This window comes from Fusarium verticillioides, chromosome 3, assembly GCF_000149555.1.
Source record: "Fusarium verticillioides 7600 chromosome 3, whole genome shotgun sequence".
In the NCBI taxonomy this organism is placed as follows: domain Eukaryota; kingdom Fungi; phylum Ascomycota; class Sordariomycetes; order Hypocreales; family Nectriaceae; genus Fusarium; species Fusarium verticillioides.
The window spans coordinates 785,377-805,747 of record NC_031677.1 but is presented as its reverse complement, the minus strand read 5'-3'; the positions used below and the strand labels follow the sequence as shown (position 1 = coordinate 805,747).

The following is a 20,371-nucleotide window of genomic DNA, read 5'->3' as shown; positions in this document are numbered from 1 at the left end:
AATCGGGAAGCATTCGGAAGATCGTGGGTCAGATGACCTCAGCGTCGGTGGCAGCTACTGAGGAGACCTCTGTGAGACAAGATACAGGGGACCGCCAAGACGATTCGAGATTTGACCCCGGTCAATATAGAAGGAGGAGGAAAAAAGACAGACCAAGCCGGATTATTCCGGTTCACTTGACTAGAAGTTATAGTACGACTGATTCGTCATTGTGCACTCCAGCAGCTCTCGACATGTATATGTGCTTCGCAATGACCATAATTTAATAGTACTCAACTTTAACTCTATTAAGTCAGAAACCGCGTGATAGAGTGTGTGAAGCTATAGTTTACATGGCATTCTTCGTAAACAGCTCATTATGCAGCATATTCAGAGCCCTAGTGGCGTCCTTGTCCGGAATGACACAGGATATGTTAATCTCACTCGCACCTGTCACCGAACCAAATTAGCAAATGGCTTGAAACATACATAGAGTTCACATACCTTGCGAGATCATCTCAATGTTGACGTGCTGCTCCCCAAGAATGGCAAACATTCTCCCCGCAATGCCGGTCATGTTCTTTAGCTCAGCGCCCACGAGACTCAGGATAGCCATGTCAGGCAGCACATTCACCTCTCCTTCTTCAGCAATCTTGCAGTGAACATCCTTGATCTGAGAGGGATCCATGTTGGAACTGTTGATTGCCATAGAAACATGGACTTCTGAGGTGGAGATTAGATCAACTGAGATATCGTGCTCTGCCAGGATGGTAAAGACCTTGACGAAGAAGCCATGAGACATGGACTGTTTGTTGCTGAGGATGTTGAGAATGGTGATGTCTCGTTTGATGGTGACAGCAGTTGGCATTTTTGGCAGTGCTGTGGAAGAAGTACAGTCCGAGTCGGAAGGGTCCAAGTAGTCGATCGGCCACGAAGATGTGTCGTCACCATCGCTAGGAACAACAACAGTTCCTTGACCCCACGGCTTCTGCACATTCTTGACAAAGATGCTAATAGGCGGCTTTGCTTGAATTGCCAGAGACAGTGCAAGATGATGAATGACCTCTGATCCATAGAAGGTAAGTTCAGCTGCTTCAGATGGCGTGATCGAAGGCAAGCATCTAGCATCAGGGACTTCTCTCGGATCAGCTGTGAAAATGCCATCAACCTCTTTCCAGATCTGCACTCTCTCTGCATGTAGCCCAATCGCCACCAAAACAGCACAGAGGTCAGAATATCCTCTTCCAATACCACTGTCTATCAAACTCCCCGGAACAGCGCCGAAGAATCCAGTGATGACGGGAACTCTCCCATTGCAAGCTTCGATTCGTTTTCCAAAGACTGCAGCTGCTTCAGGGAAGAATTCAGGCTTCAAATGATTCAGGTTGTTGTTAGGTACAATATCGGAGAGATCGACGTATTCCGCTGGGATGTCTCTGTCTCGTAGCATAGCAACCATGAGTCGACAGCTCAACTTCTCACCGAAGCTGACCATTTTGTCTTTTGCTTTACCATTGATATCGAGGTTGAAGCGCTTAGCAGCGGATGTGTAGTCAAGTAGTTCCTGGCAATCTGCTGTGATCTGTCGGGTTGTCTCATCACGAATGTCCTGTCTCAAGATATATATCTGGACAGTGGCCACTTGGTCATCACGGATATCTTTGATAATGCTGCGAAGTCTGTCGAAGAGCAACTCTTGCATATCAGGGTCTTGCGTGATGGCAACAATGCCTCTCAATGTCCGGTAGACTTGTAGCAGCCTGGATGATCATGATTAGTACTTCAAGCTGATGAGAGGTTTGATGGCTGTTTGACTCACCTACTCGTTGTTCCGAAGACTTTCTTGCCTGAACTTCGTGCAGAACATATCACTGCGGGTCTATCGCCTCCAAGCCTCGCGCTGGAATAATGTTAGCCGGCCCCCTTGATACGCTAGTGGTTGAGCTGTACCTCTTCACGATCTCGGCAACCTACCATGGTCATGTAAGCAATCGTCACTATAGCAAAGCGGGTGAACAAACAGTGGTGCAACTAACCTTGTCTGGGAATTTGCCAATGCTTGTTCCACCAAACTTCTGAACCACCCAGGAATTATCTCGACGACTACGCATGCTGGCAAGCTTTGCACGATGTGCAAGGGCGAACTGTTGCAGGGCTGGTTAGGTTTGGAGCCTTTCAAGCGCAGATGCAATTTACATAATTAATCATGTGCTTATCAAGCCAAGAATAATAGCTATGGATGTCGATCCCTCTTCACATCCAGTTTGGGTAGTACTCAGCATGCTCACCCTCGGCGGCTTATCTTATCGCGAGAAGTCCCCGATGTCAGCGCCGAAACGCGTAAATCTTCGCTCTATGCATGGCAACGCGTCGCACTAAGCGTGGGTGTGTTTGCCACTTAAAACCTCCGTATCATTATTCCAGCTACAAAACTTCCGGTGGCTGTTGCATTTCAGTTGCGCACTGACAATAACCTCGGATGAATCTGAGTTAAGCCGAAGACAAACATCGGTCGGCTGGAGTGGATCCTCCGATTGCCTTGATCAATGTCACTCAGCGTTAAGACGCTGATCGGAACTTTTCAGTCGGATCCGGTTCGAGCATCCACGTCACAATGAACTGCACGGAGCCAAGTCGGATCAGTCATCACATTGAACAAGGCTACTATCGATACAGGCAGAGGCAAGAAAAAGGACCCAATATCTTGACATGAGATCTCGGGCCTCGTCCCGCTAGTCCCTGCACGCGAGCAGACGCGTCTCCCATGACCAAACTCATTTACTCTTGAAAGGCCAGATAGACAACCTTCCAAAATCCCAAACCCCCTCAATCGTAAAAATATCTTTTCGGATGATCTCCTTGATCTCCTCCTCGCTCTCAGCTTTGATGATCATGACTGTTCCATTCTCGGCGACTTGTTGGCCTTCGGCGCTGTGGTGAGCAAGGGTGCTGCCGAAGAAGGGGACACGGCCGGCTTTGACTAGGGGAGCTGCGTCTTGGTTGTGAGGCTTGAGTAGGACTTGTCGTTTGGCTAGGACGTCGGGAAGATCAGGGATGATGACGAGGTATTCTTTAAGCTCAGAGGCCATGACGGGCAGTGATTGAGATGTTGGTGTAAGAGAATTGGTAGTTCGGATACTGGCCTGAAGTGTGAATGGTTTATGCTTTGAGATGAAGACAGTGCTCAGCGGTCAGTGATTAAATACGTTGATGATTTGAATCATCACATCTACATCATGGGCCAATGCTGACCGAACTATCATTATACAATGCTTACTCGAGTTTCGGATCGGTGATCAAGAAATATCGGACATTGAGTGTTCGCCAAGTTAGCCAATCAAACAACCACTTGGTCTGGAACTGATTTATCCAGTTCTTTTGTCGCTTTGGGTCAAGGTCCATGGCCCCCGATACGGGCTGTTCCGGACCCGGGACTTGTTGGCTTCGGCCGGAGCCTTTCGGCATTTTTGTCGATCCACATCTTTGTGACTTAGAGCTTAGCCATCCTGGGACTACTAGAGAGATTGGGAGAGATCGGTGATAAGATAGGCACTGGCCTGGCTCGGTTTAACCGGAATGGTCTCCAGAACCACTGGGCAAAATGATGTCATGAAAGCTCAAACACACGACTGTCCTACCCTATTCTGCTTGAGATAATTATATATAGAGCGCGTTTACAAGACAAATAACGCGTTTCCTACCATGATTATATCTTTAAACTACTGAGGTATACTTAGAAAAGCTCTTTTATAGTTTTAAAGTCTTTATACTATAAGTATTTATAATTAATAACGCGCTCTATCTAAAAAGAGATATAGAAATAAAGGAACAACAATAAGTAATCCAGCGTATAGATCAATCTATTTGCAACACGCACCCAGCTTTTTACCTTGGATAGAGCTGTTTATGCAATCAAGACAGACTTTGCCATGACCTTCTTGGCAAATCCAGTCAGAGGATCGTTGCTGACAATGTCAAAGACAGAGAGATCGGCCTGGAACTCCTTCAGTAGCCAAGTGCGAATCTCAATCGCGACGAGACTGTCAATACCAAGAGCAGGCAGTGACTTTCGCGAATCCATATCTTCCACATCAGCCTTGATGATCTTGGAAACGCCCTCCAAAAGCTGTTGTAGCACAATCTCATAGACCTCATCGGGTGAAGCAGCCGCGGCGAGGAGCTTCTTCCAGTCCTGGCCTCCAGCTACGGCACCAGTGCCTTGACGATCCAACTGGTTGAGCACCGCAAATCGCGAGTCAGCGAACCAGTAGGGATCGTTGGCTGCTAGCTTGTCGAGTTGACCGCCTGTAGACGCGCCGAGAGCGACTTGTGTAGGGGCACAACCTGAGATGGCGGCCTTGATGACGTTGAGGACATCATTCTCATCCATGCCGAGAAGACCGCCATCCTTGAGAAGCTGGAAGACCTCGCTGCGCTCCGTGGAAACACCGATGCCGACGACGAGACTGAGGTTGATGCTGGTGGCGGCAAGTCCCGAAGCTGCGCGGTGGTGAGCTAACGCGTCTTGGTACGTGTTGCCCGCGTTGTAGTTGGCCTGACCACGCGATCCGATTATACCAGCAATTGAAGACAGGCAAATGAAGAAGTCCAAGTCGGTAGGGAGGAGATCGTGAAGGTTACGCGTCGCGAGGAGCTTGGGACGGAGAGACGCGTTCCAATCGTCAGCCGTCATGTTACTGTAGACCGCGTCCTAAAGCGCGTTAGTGAGTGAATACAGACAACCTCGAGGATGACTTACTCTTAGATCCATGGCGCAGTGAATCAATCCCTTAATGGCAGGGAAACTCTGCTTCACGTCGTTAATGACGGGCTCGAGCTGAGACTTCTCTGCGACATCGACTGCAAATGCCTTAGCTTGGACGCCTTGAGCGTGAAGCTCATCGAGGAGAGCCTGGGCTTCAGGACGTGCAGCAGCTGATCGGGAGAGGAAGACGAGATGCCGCGCGCCTCGTTCGACGAGAAGTCGCGTCACGGATCGACCAATGCCACCGAGACCACCGATGAGGACGTACGTGGCATCATGAGGTAGACAGAAGCTCTCGAGACCCTCGGGAACGATCTAGAACCCAATTAGTACGCGTTGATATAAAAGGATTGTGTGGAGACTTACCGGAACAATGTCATCAGGACGAGGGTACAGAACAATCTTGCCGACGTGACCACCACTCTGCATCAGTCTGAAAGCCTTGGAGACCTCACCGAAAGAGTATCGTGCAAGGTTATTCAAAGGCGAGATGGCATTCTTGGACAGAAGCTCAACGACCTGGTTTCCGATAGCCTCGAAGCGGTCAGGATAGCTAATGACCTGGGTCAAGATGTCTAATCCAGAAAACGTGATGTTGTCAAGGAACGGACGCATATCCAGGCCGCTATTGTCGTAGATATCACGCTTTCCAAGCTCAATGAAGCGACCAAAGGGTGCAACGCAAAGCCATGTTCGGCGAAGGGCTTCACCAGCAAGAGAGTTGATGACAACATCGACACCTCGTTGGTTCGTGAGACGGAGAATACCATCAGCGAAGGAGTAGTCACGACTGTTGAAGATGTGAGACTCCTTGACACCGTAATCTTCAATCAAGAGACGCTTCTTCTTCTCAGAAGACACAGTAGCAAAGATCTCAGCGCCGAGGTACTTAGCTAGACGAATGGCAGCCTGACCGACACCACCCGCCGCAGAGTGAATCAAGACCGACTCACCGCGCTGAAGACGCGCGACGTCAATGAGCGAGTGCACGACTGTAGCAGAGGTACACATCAAAGAAGCCGCTTCCTCATCGCCGAGATGCTCAGGCGTTCGCTGGAACGTACGAGGATCAACGCGGACACGAGTCTGGAAGCACCCTGCGTGCATACCAAAGACACGATCACCAACTTTGAACTTCTGCACACCGGCCCCAACCTTGGCGACGACACCCGCACACTCAATACCGAGGGTGTTATCCTCCATCTGACCCATCGCAACCATGACATCGCGGAAGTTCAGCCCCACAGAGCCAACCTCGATCTCTATCTGGTTATCACCAAGAGGTTCAAAGAGATCAGGAACAGAGAGGTACTCGAGGGTGTCAAGAAGACCAGGATCGCGGATGGAGAGTTGCAGAGGCTTGTTGACTTGCTTCAGAGGCACCTTGACCGCTGAGAGGTTGTTTCCTGTCTTGGAGGAGTCGAGAAGGGCTTTGAGGTCGGGGTTGGGAATGAGGCGCTCGACGAGGACTTGGTTGTTGCGGATGACGTACTCGGAGTCTGAGGTCTCACCAAAGGTCTTGCGGGACATGTTCTCGATGATGGATGAGATGGTCTTGGTGTTCAAGGCGGAGTCAAGGGAGGTCAATGCATCGAGGCTTAGAACGGTGAAGGAGATGTCAGGGTGTTCAGCACGAATAGTTCGTCCAAGGCCGTTTACGAGACCTCGAGAGGCAGTGTCGAGAGTCAGCCAGAGAGTGCCACGTGAGGCAAGGAAAAGGGAGCGAAGCTTGGTGAAGGTCTCATGATGAAAGCTCTCCAGGAAGGGAGTGTCAACATCAAGAGCAGACAAGGTCAGGAATGGAGTGGTCTGCTCGGGGATATTGGCAAAGTCAGCCTTGTTGACCTCATAGCCCTGAGAAGTCAAGTCATTCTCAGCCTGTGCAATGAGTTTGCTGAGACCGGAGGACGGGGAAGGCGGAGTGACGATGAGGACTTGGTGGTCTGAGGGGTCCGTATCGGGCTTGTGGCGAGCGATGATGAGTTCTGACACAGTGGTCGAGGTGAGATCGGTGGAGGTGAGAAGATCAGTGGAGATGGCACTCGCGTGGTTGGTGATCAGCAAGATGCCGGAGGGTTTGAGGATCTTCTTGGCGTTCTTCAAGACAAGTGAGATATCACCCTGCTCTTCAACATCAATGAAGATGACGTCTAGTGCCACGTCCTCGAACCCCTGAGTGCTGGGGTCCTGGGTGAGGTCAAGCTTCTCCTGCTGAACCTTGTTCTTCCAGGCCTCAGGGACAGAAGTCTCTTCGTCGGCAGGCCCGTCCAGAGGAGTAGTAAGAGCAACAGAAGTAATGCTACCTTGAAGCTCTTCAGCTTGTGCAGTGAGAGCTCTGAGAAGAATACTTGAAGTGGACGAGCTGTACTCAAGTACACTCAGTCCAGGTCGCTTCTGGCCGAGAAGAGACAGGTAACTGCCCAGCTTAGAGGCAAAGTCAGTACCTTGAAGCAGCTTCTCAAGAGTCACAGCATCAGAGATATCGACATCGACCACCTTCTTGGGAACAACAGGAACATGGCCAAGCGACTGGCCATCACCCGAAGAAGGATCAGAGGCACCTCTCAAAGGCACAGTCTTGCATCCCTCCAGGGCAATTAATGGTTTGGATCCACCCTCGGCAAACGCGATGACATTGCTCAGCATGTTTGTAGCACCATGCTTCTTGGAAGTGCTGAAACCATGATACTTGGTACCGCTAGTCGAGTCAAAGTCCGCAGAGATGTACAGAGAAGCAGTAGACACGGGGACACGAGCCTTGATCTCGGCGGCGTCACCGGTGCTGGAGATCAAAAGATGGACAAAGACATCGAGAACGGCGGGATGGATGAGGTGAGCGGGCTCCCACTTCTTGGGGTAGAAGTCCTTCGTGTCGATGACTTCCATGGAGAAGTGAGCCTTGTGATCAAAGAGGTTAAGTTCCTTGACGCCACGGAATGCTGGGCCGAGACTGAAGCCTGACTCGTCGAGCTTGGTGTAGAAGACAGTTGGGTCGACGCTGGGCAGGTCGGAGTTGGAGATAGCCTTGTACTCTTGGCTCAGAAGAGCGTTGGCTGCAGCCTCCTCATCCAAGAACGTGCTATTGGTCTCACGCTTGTAAGACGTACTGACAAGACCAGTGCAGTTGGTCGTCCAAGAACCGCTTTCATTGCGACTAGACACCGTGAACTCCGTCCAGTGCGACCACGAGACATTGGGGCCAGACCTCCATGGCGTAAGCTGAAGTCTCGTCTCAATAGTCTGATCAAGCGGAACAACAAGAGCACTTCCGATGTTGACATCCCGAATAGTATAACCCTCAACATCAGTTCGCGTCTCAACCTGCCGCAGACCCTCAATCGCCATGACGATCATACCAGCCATAGGATAAATGTTAGTGTTCTGGAACTGATGGTGCTCAATCCATGGCTGCTCCGAGATGCGTAGGTAGTTGTGCCACGCAGGCTCGGCCTTGGTGGAGCGAGGATCCCTAACGCCGAGGAGTTCGAGGCGGGGGTGTTTGCGCTGCTTGTAGGCGGTCACTGCGGCGGACTCGTGCCAGTAGCTGTTGGTGGTGTTCCAAGCGTAGGGGGGAAGATCGACGAGTGCGGAGGTGGTTTCGGTGTAGGCGTTGACGAGAGGGACGTTGACTTGGTGGCCGAGAACGAGAAGCTCGCCAACGACTTCGAGAGTAGTCTGGATGGCATCTTGCTTTCGCTTAATGGCAGAGAAGTACTTTGGCGAAGCACCCTTGTCACCGATGCTATCAAGGATCTGCTTCAGAGGTCCTTGGAGTGCAGCGTGAGGTCCAATCTCAACCATGGCATCCGCACTACCCTTCTTACCCGAAGCCTTACGCTTGCCCAATGCACCAGCGTTAGCAGCAGCAGTGACAGCACCGGAGAAGTTGACAGGGCTGACGAGGTTAGCGACCCAGTACGCAGGGCCAAGCTCAGTGCCGTCAATAGGTTTGGCCGAGACGGAGGAGAACATGCGGACTTTGGGGTTACCAGGCTTGAGCTCCCACTTGCCAGACAGAGAGTTGAGATACTCCTCTGAGATCTGCTGCATGTGGTGAGAGTGGTAGGCTGTAGTGACGCGGAGTTTACGCGCGAAGATGTCGTCGGCTTGGAGGAAAGTGAGAACTTCATCGATGCCTTCGACGTCACCAGAGAGAGTGACACTGGCGGGACTGTTGATGCAAGCGACGACGATCTTACCTGCTGTGACACGGCTGAGATACTCGCTCACACGCTCAGGGCCAAGACCAACAGCTGCCATTGATCCAGTCTTGGTGATGTTACCAGTGAGATGACCTCGGAAGTACGCAATCCTCATAGCAGCCTCCTTGTCGAAAGCACCCTTGGCATAAGCAGCAGCAATCTCACCACTAGAGTGACCAACAGTGACTTGAGGGTGAATACCCCAACTCGCAAGAAGATCAATAATGCTGAGCTGGAGAGCAGTACAAGAAGGTTGGCTGACATAGGGAAGGTCAATGATAGACTCCTTCGCATCGCGGTTGAGCTCTTCAACAAGATCCCATGTGCTGCCGAAGTCCTTAAGGTACTGACTGCATGCGTGGAGGGACTGCCGGAAGATAGGGTACTTTTGGAGTTCTCTGCCCATGGCGAACCACTGAGCTCCTTGGCCGGTGAAGATGAAAGTGAGGGCCTGTGATCGGGGAACGCGAGCGGCTTTGGTGGGTGCTCCATCAAGGGCTTGCTGGAGCTCTTCGATGGTCGAGGCAGCTGCGTATGTCTTCCAGGGAAGAGAGGATCGTTTCTCAGAGAGGGTGTAGGCGAGACGGTGGAGGAATTGGTCCTCGGGAAGATCGCGGGCTGCGGGGTCGGCGAGATAAGCCTGGAGAGTCTGGCTGAGACGAGCGATGCCAGACTCTTCGTGGGATGAGATGAGGAACAGGCGAGGTTTCTTGTCAGTCTTCTCGATAATGTCTTGAGATCCGTTACCAATCAAGCCAGTCGCGGGAACGTCCTCGGCCTTGGTGTTGTGATGGCCCTCGAGGTTGTGAGTCTTGAGGAAGTGGTACGCATCATCCAAAACAGCATGAGCATTTGCGCCACCGTAACCAAAACTGTTGATGCTAGCCCGTCGCAGACCAGCAGGCCACTTGATCTTCTCAGTAGGAAGGTTGATCTTCCACTCATCAAGCTTGATCTTCGGATTGACGTTCTCAAGCCCATAAGTCGGAGAGATCACACCACTCTCAAGACTGTAAATCGTCTTGACAAGCCCCGCAAGACCACTCGCACCCTCAAGATGTCCAATGTTACTCTTCACAGAGCCAACATAAACAGGCCTCTCCCTCGTCTTACCAAACACATTCCCAATAACCGAGCACTCAATAGGATCACCGACCTTGGTACCCGTTCCGTGCGCCTCGAAGAAATTGGTCTTGTCGAAGGTCAGACCAGCTGAAGCATAAGTCGCACGGATAAGCTCTTCCTGGCGAGAAGCAGAAGGTTGCGTGATGCCAAGGGTTCGACCGTCCTGGTTACTACCTGTGCTTCGGAGGACGGCGCGGATAGTGTCGCCGTCAGCAAGCGCCTTATCAAGACGCTTGAGCACCACGAAGCCGCCGCCTTCAGCGCGGGCGTAACCGTTGGCTGAGGCGTCGAAGGAGTGGCATTTGTTGTCGGCGCTGAGGAAGGACATGGAGGACATGAAGACGCCGAAGTTGGGGAGGAGATGAAGACCTAGACCTCCGACGAGAGCCTACAAGGGTAAGTATTGATAGAAATGATGGGTAGTGGAAGACTTACTGAGTCGCTTTCGCCGTTTCGGATGCTTTGACCTGCGAGGTGAAGGGCAGTCAACGTGGAAGAGCAGGCGGTGTCGATGGTGACGCTGGGTCCCTTGAGGTTGAAGAACCACGAGATGCGATTTGAAAGAAGGGCTGGGCCGGTACCGGTGGCGGTGTACTTGGGTGCGCTGTCCATATCGTAGGCTTGAAGATCCCAGTAATCATGCTGACATGCTCCGATATAGCAGGACATGTGTTGATTGGCGACCTCGTCAATCTTGAGACCAGCTACAGAATGTCAGCTCAAACCATCACAGAAGAGTCACGAATCTTACCATTCTCGAGACCCTCGTAGGCCAGCTCAAGCAGAATTCTCTGCGTGGGATCCATACCCCTCGCCTCCTCAGGCGTAATAGAGAAGAATCCAGCATCAAACTTATCAACATCACTCTTCAGAAAATACCCCTGCTTGGTGTTCAACGTCCCCGCCCTTCCACCGTCAGGATGATAAAACCCATCAATGTTAAAACGGCTCTCAGGAACATCACTCAACGCGTTTCTGCCCTCCTTGAGAAGATCCCAAAGATGACGAGGCGAAGTTGCATCACCGGGAAATCTACCAGAGACTCCGATGACGGCTATAGCAGACGAGATGTCACCGTCTACCTGAGGGAGGCTAGCATTGTATTCAGCGCCACCATTGGGAGTGCCATTGTTAGCACCCCCGTTAGCAGCGTTGTGAAAGCCATTAGCGCTAGGATGAGCTCCATGGCCGTTGCTAGTGCCGTTTGCGCCGTTGGAGCCATTGGAGAGAGTCATTTTGAGAGGGGGAAAAGAGTCAGAAACAAAGGGTTTTGTGATGGGCGCTGGCTTGCTTTGGATTTGACTCTGAAGAAAGGATGATGATCACGGAAACACCACCATGGAAATGACTTGGGATCAGATATATGGACTGAAGCATTGTTATGATATGATAGCTACTCTGTATGCTGCGCATTGCGGCTCGGAGCTAGCTGGGCCGGGTCAACAGACCTTGAGTCTCATCTACCGAGTATTTCGTGCATCCGACTAAAGCTCATGCACGTCTTCGGAAGATATTGACACTAAGATCGGAGGTTGTGTCAGCGTCGGCGCCGAGAGAATGACCCACTGTATCCTTGTCAGACCGGGCCCGGAAAGCCCGCGGCCAATGATATCGAGCCGGGGATAACAATTTTTGAGTTGCCGTATTATTCTTGCGTGATATTCCAGACTCAAAAGGATCCGTATTTGCCTCAATGGAATGAAGTTGCAAGCTGAGACTTTTTCCATTTTGGCCGACATGTTATCGGGGTCTGCCATTCGCTTCTTAATACAATGGCTTTGAGAATAAGATACTACAAGCGAAGTGTATACCTAACTTGATCGATTTGTTGGAAAAAGAAATAAGATGCTGATGCGAACACCTCAGTCTAGTATTCCTACGATCTTTCCAGCAGCTTCTTTGTCAATAGCGCTTTGAACGGCATATTTTGCTTTGCCCATAAGGCAATGTCCTCGACAGCGCATTTATCGATAAACTAGTTATAATTCCTTTAAGGTAAGGTATAGCTATCTGGTATATAGTAGAGATATGTCGCTTAGAGTTTAAAGCAACATGGGTTCCTAGGAAAGATTATTGATTACCTTTAGATATTACTATCAGCTAACTAGGCAATGGTCTCATGCGCCCGTTCTTGTAAACCTCAACGCTGGTAAGGAAACTCACAGCTTATCTGGCAATTATGTCAAGCTAAGTTCACTACCTGAAGCATCCTTACGGCCGGACTTGATAGGATAATAGGCAATAATAGGTAGTCCATTTAGAGAAATAACTGGATTATACTCAATGCCGCGCTCTAAGGTTGTTTTTTTTACCTAGGAAACTGAAGATGTAGCGACTTGCCTCTATTAGAAGGGATGTGCATTGAGGTTTAGAGTTAATGGAATTAAAGTCAAAGCGAAAGGTCAGTGCAAAAGGCAATTGCAGTCAGGCAATGTAACTGCCGTGTTTAGAATGCGAGCTCATTTTATTTCTGCTATATATAAATACAGCAACGGTCCTACCCCTTCTACCTTTGTTCTCGATATCCTCTCCTCCCTTCGTCAACCAGTCTGCCAACAGATACAGCCTTCAATTTCATCGAAATCATGAAGCCTGTGTCTATTCTTCTTACGCTTGCAAGCATAGCTTGCACATATGTCGGCTGGTTTACCTCGTTTTAGTTCGTGAAACCCATACTGATAAAAGATGAGTCCGCTCTGACTGTATTTCTCACGTAGCGAGATGTACTGCTGCTTCGCAGTGCAATTCCAATTATTGCGCCCCATTGAGAAATGCCGACTGCGACCAGGTGGTTAATTGCCGCGGTAAGTAGCAGGACTATGACATGCCTTGCTCAGAACAGTGACTAACAACTTGAAGATAGCGTTTGCTACGGTGCATCAGTAGACTGTAAGCCAGCCATGAGGTTAGATCTTGCTGTTATCTTGCTAACCGCTACGTAGCGCCATGTTCGAATGACTGGGAATGTAACTCCAATCATTGCAAAGGTGAATAATAAGCCACTCCACACAAATTCCTTACTGACGCATCGCAGGAGGAAGATGCTATGATTGCCGTGATCCTCGCAACCCAGCCCGGGCCAGAGCCCCGTACCTTTCTCTAGGCTGTATGTATTAGACTTGAACCTTACCATCATGAGTAAAGTCTAAATGAATCGCCTCGCAAGCCTCCTGCACTGGATTTGGAGATCAATGTTGCGAGCCACAATTTCGAGGTATGCTCGCATTCCCTGAGCTTGATCTGGATTAAGCATAGCTATTCAGTCTGCAGCCAACGTCCAGGGGAATATGCAATGCATTAGTAATACGACGATCATGCAGAAGGGCTGGCATGGGCCATTCCCAGTGGCGAAAATTCACCTCCAAGGCATTGATTTAATATGTCAATAGTTGAATGGAAAAAGGATCTCTCGGTTTGAGAAGGTTGGCATTTGGGGGGCTGGGTTTTTAATTTGCAGACAGACTGATGAGTAAATATACAGCTCTAATGCATTACCTCTCTGCTGCTCAATTTGTGATGAAGGAAAAGCGTCCGCATAATTATTGAGGATGACTTCCGTTTTAGTCGGAGTGGCCAACAAAGCAGCTTTGCTCTCGCATTAGATCCAGGCAAGATTGGAAATGACACAGGTTCAGCGGTATCGAACTTGGCCAGAACGGCTGTAGCTTTCGAACCACAATCCTAATGGCAAAGTGTCCAAAATTGCCGTTGGCAAATCTCAATATGATGAGCTGGGAATGAGTTCATGGCGATGCTAAGGATTTATCCTACCTTGGCTGTAGAAACGCGCCCAAGTCTCGATCAAGTATTCCAATCGCTGTCAGTTAGGCCGAAGCCGAGGTATGCCGTGTATAGAGTGAGGGGAAACGTAGCCACTTGCACAAAATCAGTCATGCCAATTTTCAAAGATGGATACCGGTCTTATTAGTGCAACCTTGTGGATAAACGGTTCCTGACAAGAAAGTGATTGAGGGTTGTTATTCGCCGATCTTTCCCCGCAATCTCGCCTCTCCCCAGACTTCTCCGCGTATGACCTCGCTCAAAGCTCCACTACCCCAGACAGTTCATGGGCGGTTGATAAATGTTTTTCCACCCCATGATGAAACGGCATCTCGGCACATAGTGCCATTTAACTATAGATGCACATATAGCTATCCGTATATGTAATGATAATCTAGCGAAAGAGACAATAGAGACACAGCAGCATCAACTCTTCGCAAGATGAAGTCTCTCACCTCATTCGTCGCTGTGGCTTTGGCTGCCTGCACCGTCACTGATGCCCGTGGACTGCACTATCAACCTGAAGCTCCACTAAATATCGAGACAACCAGTGGTCATCTCTCAGGTTTCATCAACAAGACCGCCCCGGATGTTCGCCAATTCCTTGGAGTTGCCTACGCCGAACCCCCTCTCAAGTCTCTTCGCTTCCAACCTCCCAAGCGAAAGCACAGCTCAGAGCATATACCAGCCAAGAAGTACGCGCCGTCATGCAAGCAAATCATCAGCAAGAACCCAACAGTCTACACTGAGCACATGACTCAGTTTCTTATCAATGGCGGCGACTCTGAGGATTGTTTGTATCTCAATGTCTACGCCCCATTGAAGCCAACTGCAAAGAAACTGCCTGTCTTTATCTACATTCCCGGTGGTGGGTTTACAGGCGGTGGGGCAGACTCGCTTTACAAGATCCCTGACAAGTGGATTCAGAAGACTCAGTCTCACATCGTTGTCACCATGAACTATCGTGTCAACCTCTTTGGCTTCCCCAACGCTGAAGCTGCGCAGCAAAATGTTGGCTTGCTCGACCAGCGTATGGTTGTTGAATGGACACGTGATAACGTTGCAGCCTTTGGTGGTGATCCTCACAAGATGACTCTCTGGGGTCAGTCTGCTGGTGCTGGCTCAGTTGGCATGTACGGATACGCTTACCCCAAGGACCTCATCGTCCAGGGTTTGATCTCTGATTCTGGCGCTCCGGCAATGCTGGCTAAGGCTTATGGTAACCACTCCAGCTTCGACACTCTTGCTGATAAGGTTGGCTGCAAGGGATTGGAGGGCAAGAAGCAATTGACCTGCATGCAAAAGGTTGATGCTTCAACGTTGCAGAAGGTTTACTCTGAGACACCGACCATCTCATTCACTCCCGTTGGAGATAACATCACCGCCTTTTCCAACACGACCGACCGGCTAGCGCGAGGTCTGGTCACCAGAGTGGTAAGTAGTGCTGAATTTCTCTTGTCATAATGAAGATCTCACTGATATGTGATAGCCATGGATCTTTGGTAACAATGCCAACGAAGGTGCTGGATTCGGCACGTACGATCCTAACGGTGTGACGCCAGCCCAGACTGCTATTGGACTGCAGGCTATCGTCTGCCCAGTTGCTGCTGAGGTCAAGTAAGTGGTCCCCATGCCCTAAGATTCGTACCACTGACCCATGCTCTCAGAAACCGCGTCAAGTATGGATACCCAACCTATAGATATTATTACACTGGAAATTTCTCCAACATTACCCCTCTTCCCTGGATTGGCGCGACTCATAGCGGTATGTCCACCTCCTGTACTGTATTTTCTTTACTGAAACCTTTCCAGCTGAGCTTCCTCTTCTCTTCGGAACGCACTATGAATACCGTGGCAACTCCACCGAATACGAATGGGAGGTTGCCGAGGGCATGCAAAGTAAGTCTCACGAACTCCGCCTTGCTTGGAGGTTTACTAACGCCTGCCAAGGTCTTTGGCTCTCCTTCGCAAACAACCCCAAGAAGAACCCTCAAGTTGGAAAGGTTACTTGGCCATTGTACAAGCCGAATGAGAACAAGATGGCTGTTTTTGCAGAGACTGGAAAGAAGTGGTTCCAGTTAGGCAAAGGGTCTCTGACCGAAACTCAATGCAAGTAACAGGATGTGGGCTGCTGAAAGCCTTGTCTTTAGCCACCGTCAAGGTATACTCTTGAGTTAAATGTGCACTCTTTATTCAGCGATTACCTTAATCTTTCTAGTTGAGACTTCTGCGTGCTAACCTAATATAACCTGTCCGTCCTCGTATTTATAAGTACCGGAATATAAACACCTTTTACTAAGATCGCTGTCACACCAAGCACTGTTTAAAGTGTCAGTGTCTCTAAATACTCTATAGGGACAGAGTACTTAGGCAAATAGCCAATGCCCATTCCAGTTACTGGATGCACTTCTAGGACTTTTAATGCTCCATGCGACCGAGCCCAATACAATGTCGTTTTCCCTATCGTATGGGCGTGGGATACTACCTGACGTTGCGTACTTGATGCTGTACTTCTCCAACTTGTAACACCGAGAGCTGTAGAACAAGAGGTACGAACCGTCTTCATGGACGAGACTGGGCGCCTCAATCAACCTTTCGTCGTCAGTCTCACTGAGGATTTCATTTCAACTGGGTCGCTTTTCAGGGTAATACCATCATTCTCAACCTGGAAGATGTCAATCATGATCGAATCTAGTAGTGATTTGACATACCAGTTACAGCATGGTAGACGTCTTACCGCAAATGCGGTTCCCATCAATCTTATACACGAACTATCTCGTATTGCACACCGGATCATAGAAGGCACTTGGGTCGATCACTCCGCCCTTGCCAAGCTGGCAAACGAGTGTTTCATCTCGTGGTGTATAGGGGCCACGGATCGAATCGGAAAAAGCCATACCAATACATCGCTATCCATCGTTGTCGTCTTGGGTGAAAGCACTGTAGTACATGGCCCATTGTTCGTCATCCCGTATAACATCTGGAGACAAGATATCGAGATCTTCAAGAGCCAGCGTCCTTCAGCGGATCGTCGTCCAGTAGCTCCCACTTGCCCTTTGTTTTGTCGTATTGTGCTATCTGTACTAATTTTCCCTTGTCTTGGCTGCCAAAAGAGTATCATAAGTAAGACTTAAGGTAAGAAAAAGATGGATTCAGGAAGCTTTCACTAAGGATGATTTTGGTCGCCATCGAAAATTGGCTTAGAACAGCCGTCACCGCTTCCACTGCTATTTTACCATCAATAGTGCCGCCACGTTAGCCATCATTGCTGTATTTGGGCAAGTTTGGATCGCATGTGTATGGAAAAAGGGTTCATTAGTAGCTGTTATGATCAAATAGACAAAGAGGGAGCAGTACAAGGGCCTATTACTAATGCTTGGTTAATTCTTTAGATCTTGGCGACAGACAGAAGCAAGGCCAAAAATGGCGATGGGCTCAGCCGAGGCTCGTGAGGGATGATCTCAGCCTTTTAGGGTAAGGTATATCAGACGACAACCCCGCAAGCCCCGCAATTGAGCAGAGCGGCATTCCCGGTGACTAACACGTGATCGTGTGCTCGTGATGGATTCAGCCATGCTTGGGTTGTTAGTCTCCTACGTGTTACTGGCACTGACTCTTCCGAGGCAATCAGCGGTGCACCTTGACCCCATCTGCTCTCCTCGGAAGTTAAACCCTTCTTTTCCCAGTGAATTCCCTACCACACTCTATGCACATCCGAGGCAAGGGCGTATATAAACAAAGAGGGGTCCGACGAGACCGACAGAGACTAACTACTTCCGCAACTTGATAACCTCTTCCCTGAGCAATTACCACCTTAGGATCACCTGAATTAAGGTATTACTCTCAGATTGCAAAACGCCGGCGCGCTGATGCTTGAAAATGCGACCTGATCCCAAGTTATATTTACCACGCAATGTGCCATGGAGCGAACCTGCGTGGTATCGTACTGGCAAATCGGTCTACCTCAACGCGTCCCATCGGAAATTGAGGGATAGTATTCGCAAATATGTTGATGAACATATCCTTCCCTACTCCTTGGAATGGGAAGAAAAAGGCGAGGTTCCACGATCAGCAGCACTGAGCTACTGTAAATCTGGAATTCCTTTCGACGACATACCAGAGGAGTTTCGACCTCAGGATGTCCCAAAACTAGCAGGAATCCCACAGGGAGGATTGGATGCCTTTCACTTTCTTATTTCAACCGACGAGATGTCTCGTGTTGAAGGCGGAGTCTCCATTGCCCTTGGCGGCGCGTCCACAATCGGGTTGCCACCGGTACTCCATTATGGAACTCAGGAACAAAAGTCTCGTTGGTTTCCAGGACTATTCTCAGGGAATGTCAATTTCTGCTTAGGTATCACGGAGCCTGGTGGTGGTTCAGACGTGGCAAATATCCAAACCACGGCTGAAAAGTCTTCAGACGGCAAGTTCTACATTGTGAACGGTGCCAAGAAGTGGATTACAGGTGCTCCATGGGCAACTCACATGACTACTGCCGTACGAACCGGCGGTCCAGGTGCCAAAGGTGTTACAGTCCTCGAGATCCCGCTCGATAGCCCCGGAGTGTCTCGGACCAAGATCTTCAACAGCGGACAGAACGCTGGAGGGTCTAGTTTTGTAGATCTCGAAAATGTCAAAGTCCCAGTCGAGAATCGCATCGGTCCAGAGAACGAGGGCTTTGCAATCATCATGAAGAACTTCAACAGGGAAAGGTATGCACTCGCAGTCGGGTGTAATCGAAAGAGCCGGACCTGCCTTGCTATGTCGTTCTCATATGCTATGGAGCGCAAGACCTTTGGGAAGAGGTTGATTGAGAATCAAGTTATACGGCGCAAACTTGCTGAAGTTGCACACCGCGTCGAAGCTCACTGGGCTTGGCTTGAGCAGATTGCTTTCCAAGTCAATTCATCTAGTGAAGGCTGGCAGGAACCAAATATTGCAAGTCAGATAGCTTTGGTCAAGATCCAAGGCGGGCAGATGGTGGAATTGGCATGCAGAGAAGCTCAGCAAATCTTTGGGGGCGCCGGCTATCAAAAGGGCGGCCGTGGGGCGACAGTGGAACAAATCAGCCGCGACCTTCGGATGCTAGTGAGTACCTTCTTTGCTTCTCCTCAAATCGATAAGCGGCTGACAGCAAATAGGTAGTTGGCGGCGGCAGCGAGGAGATTCTTACAGATCTTGCCATTAGACAGGAAATAGGGGCCTTCAGTAAGCAGGCCAAAATGTAAATAAGGTAGAGAGGTGTAGTTAATGTATTTAAAGAATTAGTAGAAACACCAGTAGGATAATAGTTCTTATTAAGTTTTTATAAGTGCGATGCTGGCTCTTTGTCGTTTTTGCTTGCTTACACATACTCAAGGTCTGTGAAAGCCTAAATAAATGTATTGACACTAAAGTATCCACGGGCGCGATTCTAACAGGCATAAATCTACCAGTTAACCTTGACCAAAAATCAGCATGTCAATCATACACATCTAAATATTCAACTTCTGCACCGCGTCAAACGCGATGCAGTATAGCTCACCAGACAATACACACATGGCGGTCTGCTATGCCAAGTTTCTCGGCATAATGGTACATACAGCCGTGCCAACTTCGTCGAACAGCCCTGGTAGAGTAGCAATGGGAGAAGAGACAAGGACTGAGAGTGGCAATGAAGTGGCGACGCAGCCCAAGGGCCTTGGAGATATGACGCACTGTCCGCCAGACAATAACATGGTTGTCGAGGGGTTTAGTGACTTGGATGCTGTCCCTGACCTGGGTTTAACCTCTGACCTCTTCTCATGGTGGGAGTCGATGTATGGCCGGGACATCTTTCCGCAGATTCCCTAAATGTCATAAGTTAGTCGGAAGGGACACGCCGAAGGCTTCTTCTTTATTCTTCCCGGGTTATTGTATAGCATCATGTGCCAACTGTTTCGCTACTATTTTTTTTTTTTTTTTTTTTTTTTTACAAAGCTGGGGTTCAGCTGGAGCCGCTCGGTAACCGAGGTAGGTTAAAATTCGGATACATTAATATATCCGCGACCACTTACTGTGACGCGGCAACCAATTCGTTATCCGACTGACTGACTCAGTTGCAGTTACATTATGCAAGGTGGCATGGATGTGGAATGCTACTGTACCGGTATATCCGTAAACTCGTCGGATATTCTTTAAACGGCCTAGTACGGCGCTATCTCGGTAAGCTTATTATACTACTGTGACTAATATATAATACTACTTACCCTACAATATATACCTTTATACCTATTTTTTATATAAACAGTTTAAATTAATAATTTATTAAAGAAATTAGGGCATCTTTTATATATTTAAGATATATAATAGCATTAAAATATTAATATTAACTTTTTTAAAAGAACAAATACAATTTATACAAGGTAGACTATCCTCTGAGAAAAAGCACAACTGACTCAGGGCTATCCTTGATTTCCAAGATTTCAAACCAGGGTCAACTCGCTCGGCATACTCTGATTACATTTTTATAGCTTGTTATAGGCGGAAATTACTGTTTGCA

At 49.2% G+C, this 20,371-nt stretch overlaps 7 protein-coding genes across 8 annotated transcripts; 3 read left to right on the top strand and 4 right to left on the bottom strand.

Moving 5' to 3' along the window:
* Positions 1–11: 11 nt before the first annotated feature.
* On the bottom strand, positions 12–2,197 carry FVEG_12521 (aspartate kinase). Of its 2 annotated transcripts, XM_018901861.1 has the most exons (6): positions 2,176–2,197; positions 2,016–2,123; positions 1,930–1,949; positions 1,799–1,879; positions 484–1,739; positions 12–429 (listed from the first exon to the last, which is right to left on the bottom strand). In XM_018901861.1, exons 1-6 carry the CDS (start codon positions 2,185–2,187, stop codon positions 329–331), a joined length of 1,578 nt encoding a protein of 525 aa, XP_018760453.1. In that variant the 5' UTR covers positions 2,188–2,197; the 3' UTR covers positions 12–328. The 2 variants fall into 2 exon arrangements, with proteins under 2 accessions (XP_018760453.1, XP_018760454.1); XM_018901862.1 differs by lacking the exon at positions 2,176–2,197 and having other exon boundaries at positions 2,016–2,154.
* A 556-nt stretch (positions 2,198–2,753) lies between these two features.
* On the bottom strand, positions 2,754–3,068 carry FVEG_12522 (hypothetical protein; the record flags this gene model as incomplete). The annotated part of the gene is made up of 1 exon (XM_018901863.1): positions 2,754–3,068. The coding sequence occupies one exon, from the start codon at positions 3,066–3,068 to the stop codon at positions 2,754–2,756; it is 315 nt and encodes a 104-aa protein (XP_018760455.1).
* A 184-nt stretch (positions 3,069–3,252) lies between these two features.
* Positions 3,253–3,444, bottom strand: FVEG_17289 (hypothetical protein; the record flags this gene model as incomplete). The annotated part of the gene is made up of 1 exon (XM_018906541.1): positions 3,253–3,444. One exon carries the CDS (start codon positions 3,442–3,444, stop codon positions 3,253–3,255), a length of 192 nt encoding a protein of 63 aa, XP_018760456.1.
* A 301-nt stretch (positions 3,445–3,745) lies between these two features.
* FVEG_12523 (hypothetical protein) lies at positions 3,746–11,410 on the bottom strand. Its single transcript, XM_018901864.1, has 5 exons — positions 10,823–11,410; positions 10,507–10,775; positions 5,111–10,459; positions 4,739–5,059; positions 3,746–4,690 (listed from the first exon to the last, which is right to left on the bottom strand). Exons 1-5 carry the CDS (start codon positions 11,304–11,306, stop codon positions 3,884–3,886), a joined length of 7,230 nt encoding a protein of 2,409 aa, XP_018760457.1. The 5' UTR covers positions 11,307–11,410; the 3' UTR covers positions 3,746–3,883.
* A 2,882-nt stretch (positions 11,411–14,292) lies between these two features.
* FVEG_12524 (hypothetical protein) lies at positions 14,293–15,968 on the top strand (the record flags this gene model as incomplete). Its single annotated transcript, XM_018901865.1, has 5 exons — positions 14,293–15,285; positions 15,341–15,468; positions 15,519–15,616; positions 15,664–15,750; positions 15,802–15,968. The coding sequence occupies 5 exons, from the start codon at positions 14,293–14,295 to the stop codon at positions 15,966–15,968; spliced, it is 1,473 nt and encodes a 490-aa protein (XP_018760458.1).
* A 1,489-nt stretch (positions 15,969–17,457) lies between these two features.
* Positions 17,458–19,167, top strand: FVEG_17290 (hypothetical protein). Its single transcript, XM_018906542.1, has 2 exons — positions 17,458–18,939; positions 18,993–19,167. The coding sequence occupies exons 1-2, from the start codon at positions 17,731–17,733 to the stop codon at positions 19,077–19,079; spliced, it is 1,296 nt and encodes a 431-aa protein (XP_018760459.1). The 5' UTR covers positions 17,458–17,730; the 3' UTR covers positions 19,080–19,167.
* A 192-nt stretch (positions 19,168–19,359) lies between these two features.
* On the top strand, positions 19,360–19,683 carry FVEG_17291 (hypothetical protein; the record flags this gene model as incomplete). Its single annotated transcript, XM_018906543.1, has 1 exon — positions 19,360–19,683. One exon carries the CDS (start codon positions 19,360–19,362, stop codon positions 19,681–19,683), a length of 324 nt encoding a protein of 107 aa, XP_018760460.1.
* Positions 19,684–20,371: the final 688 nt, after the last annotated feature.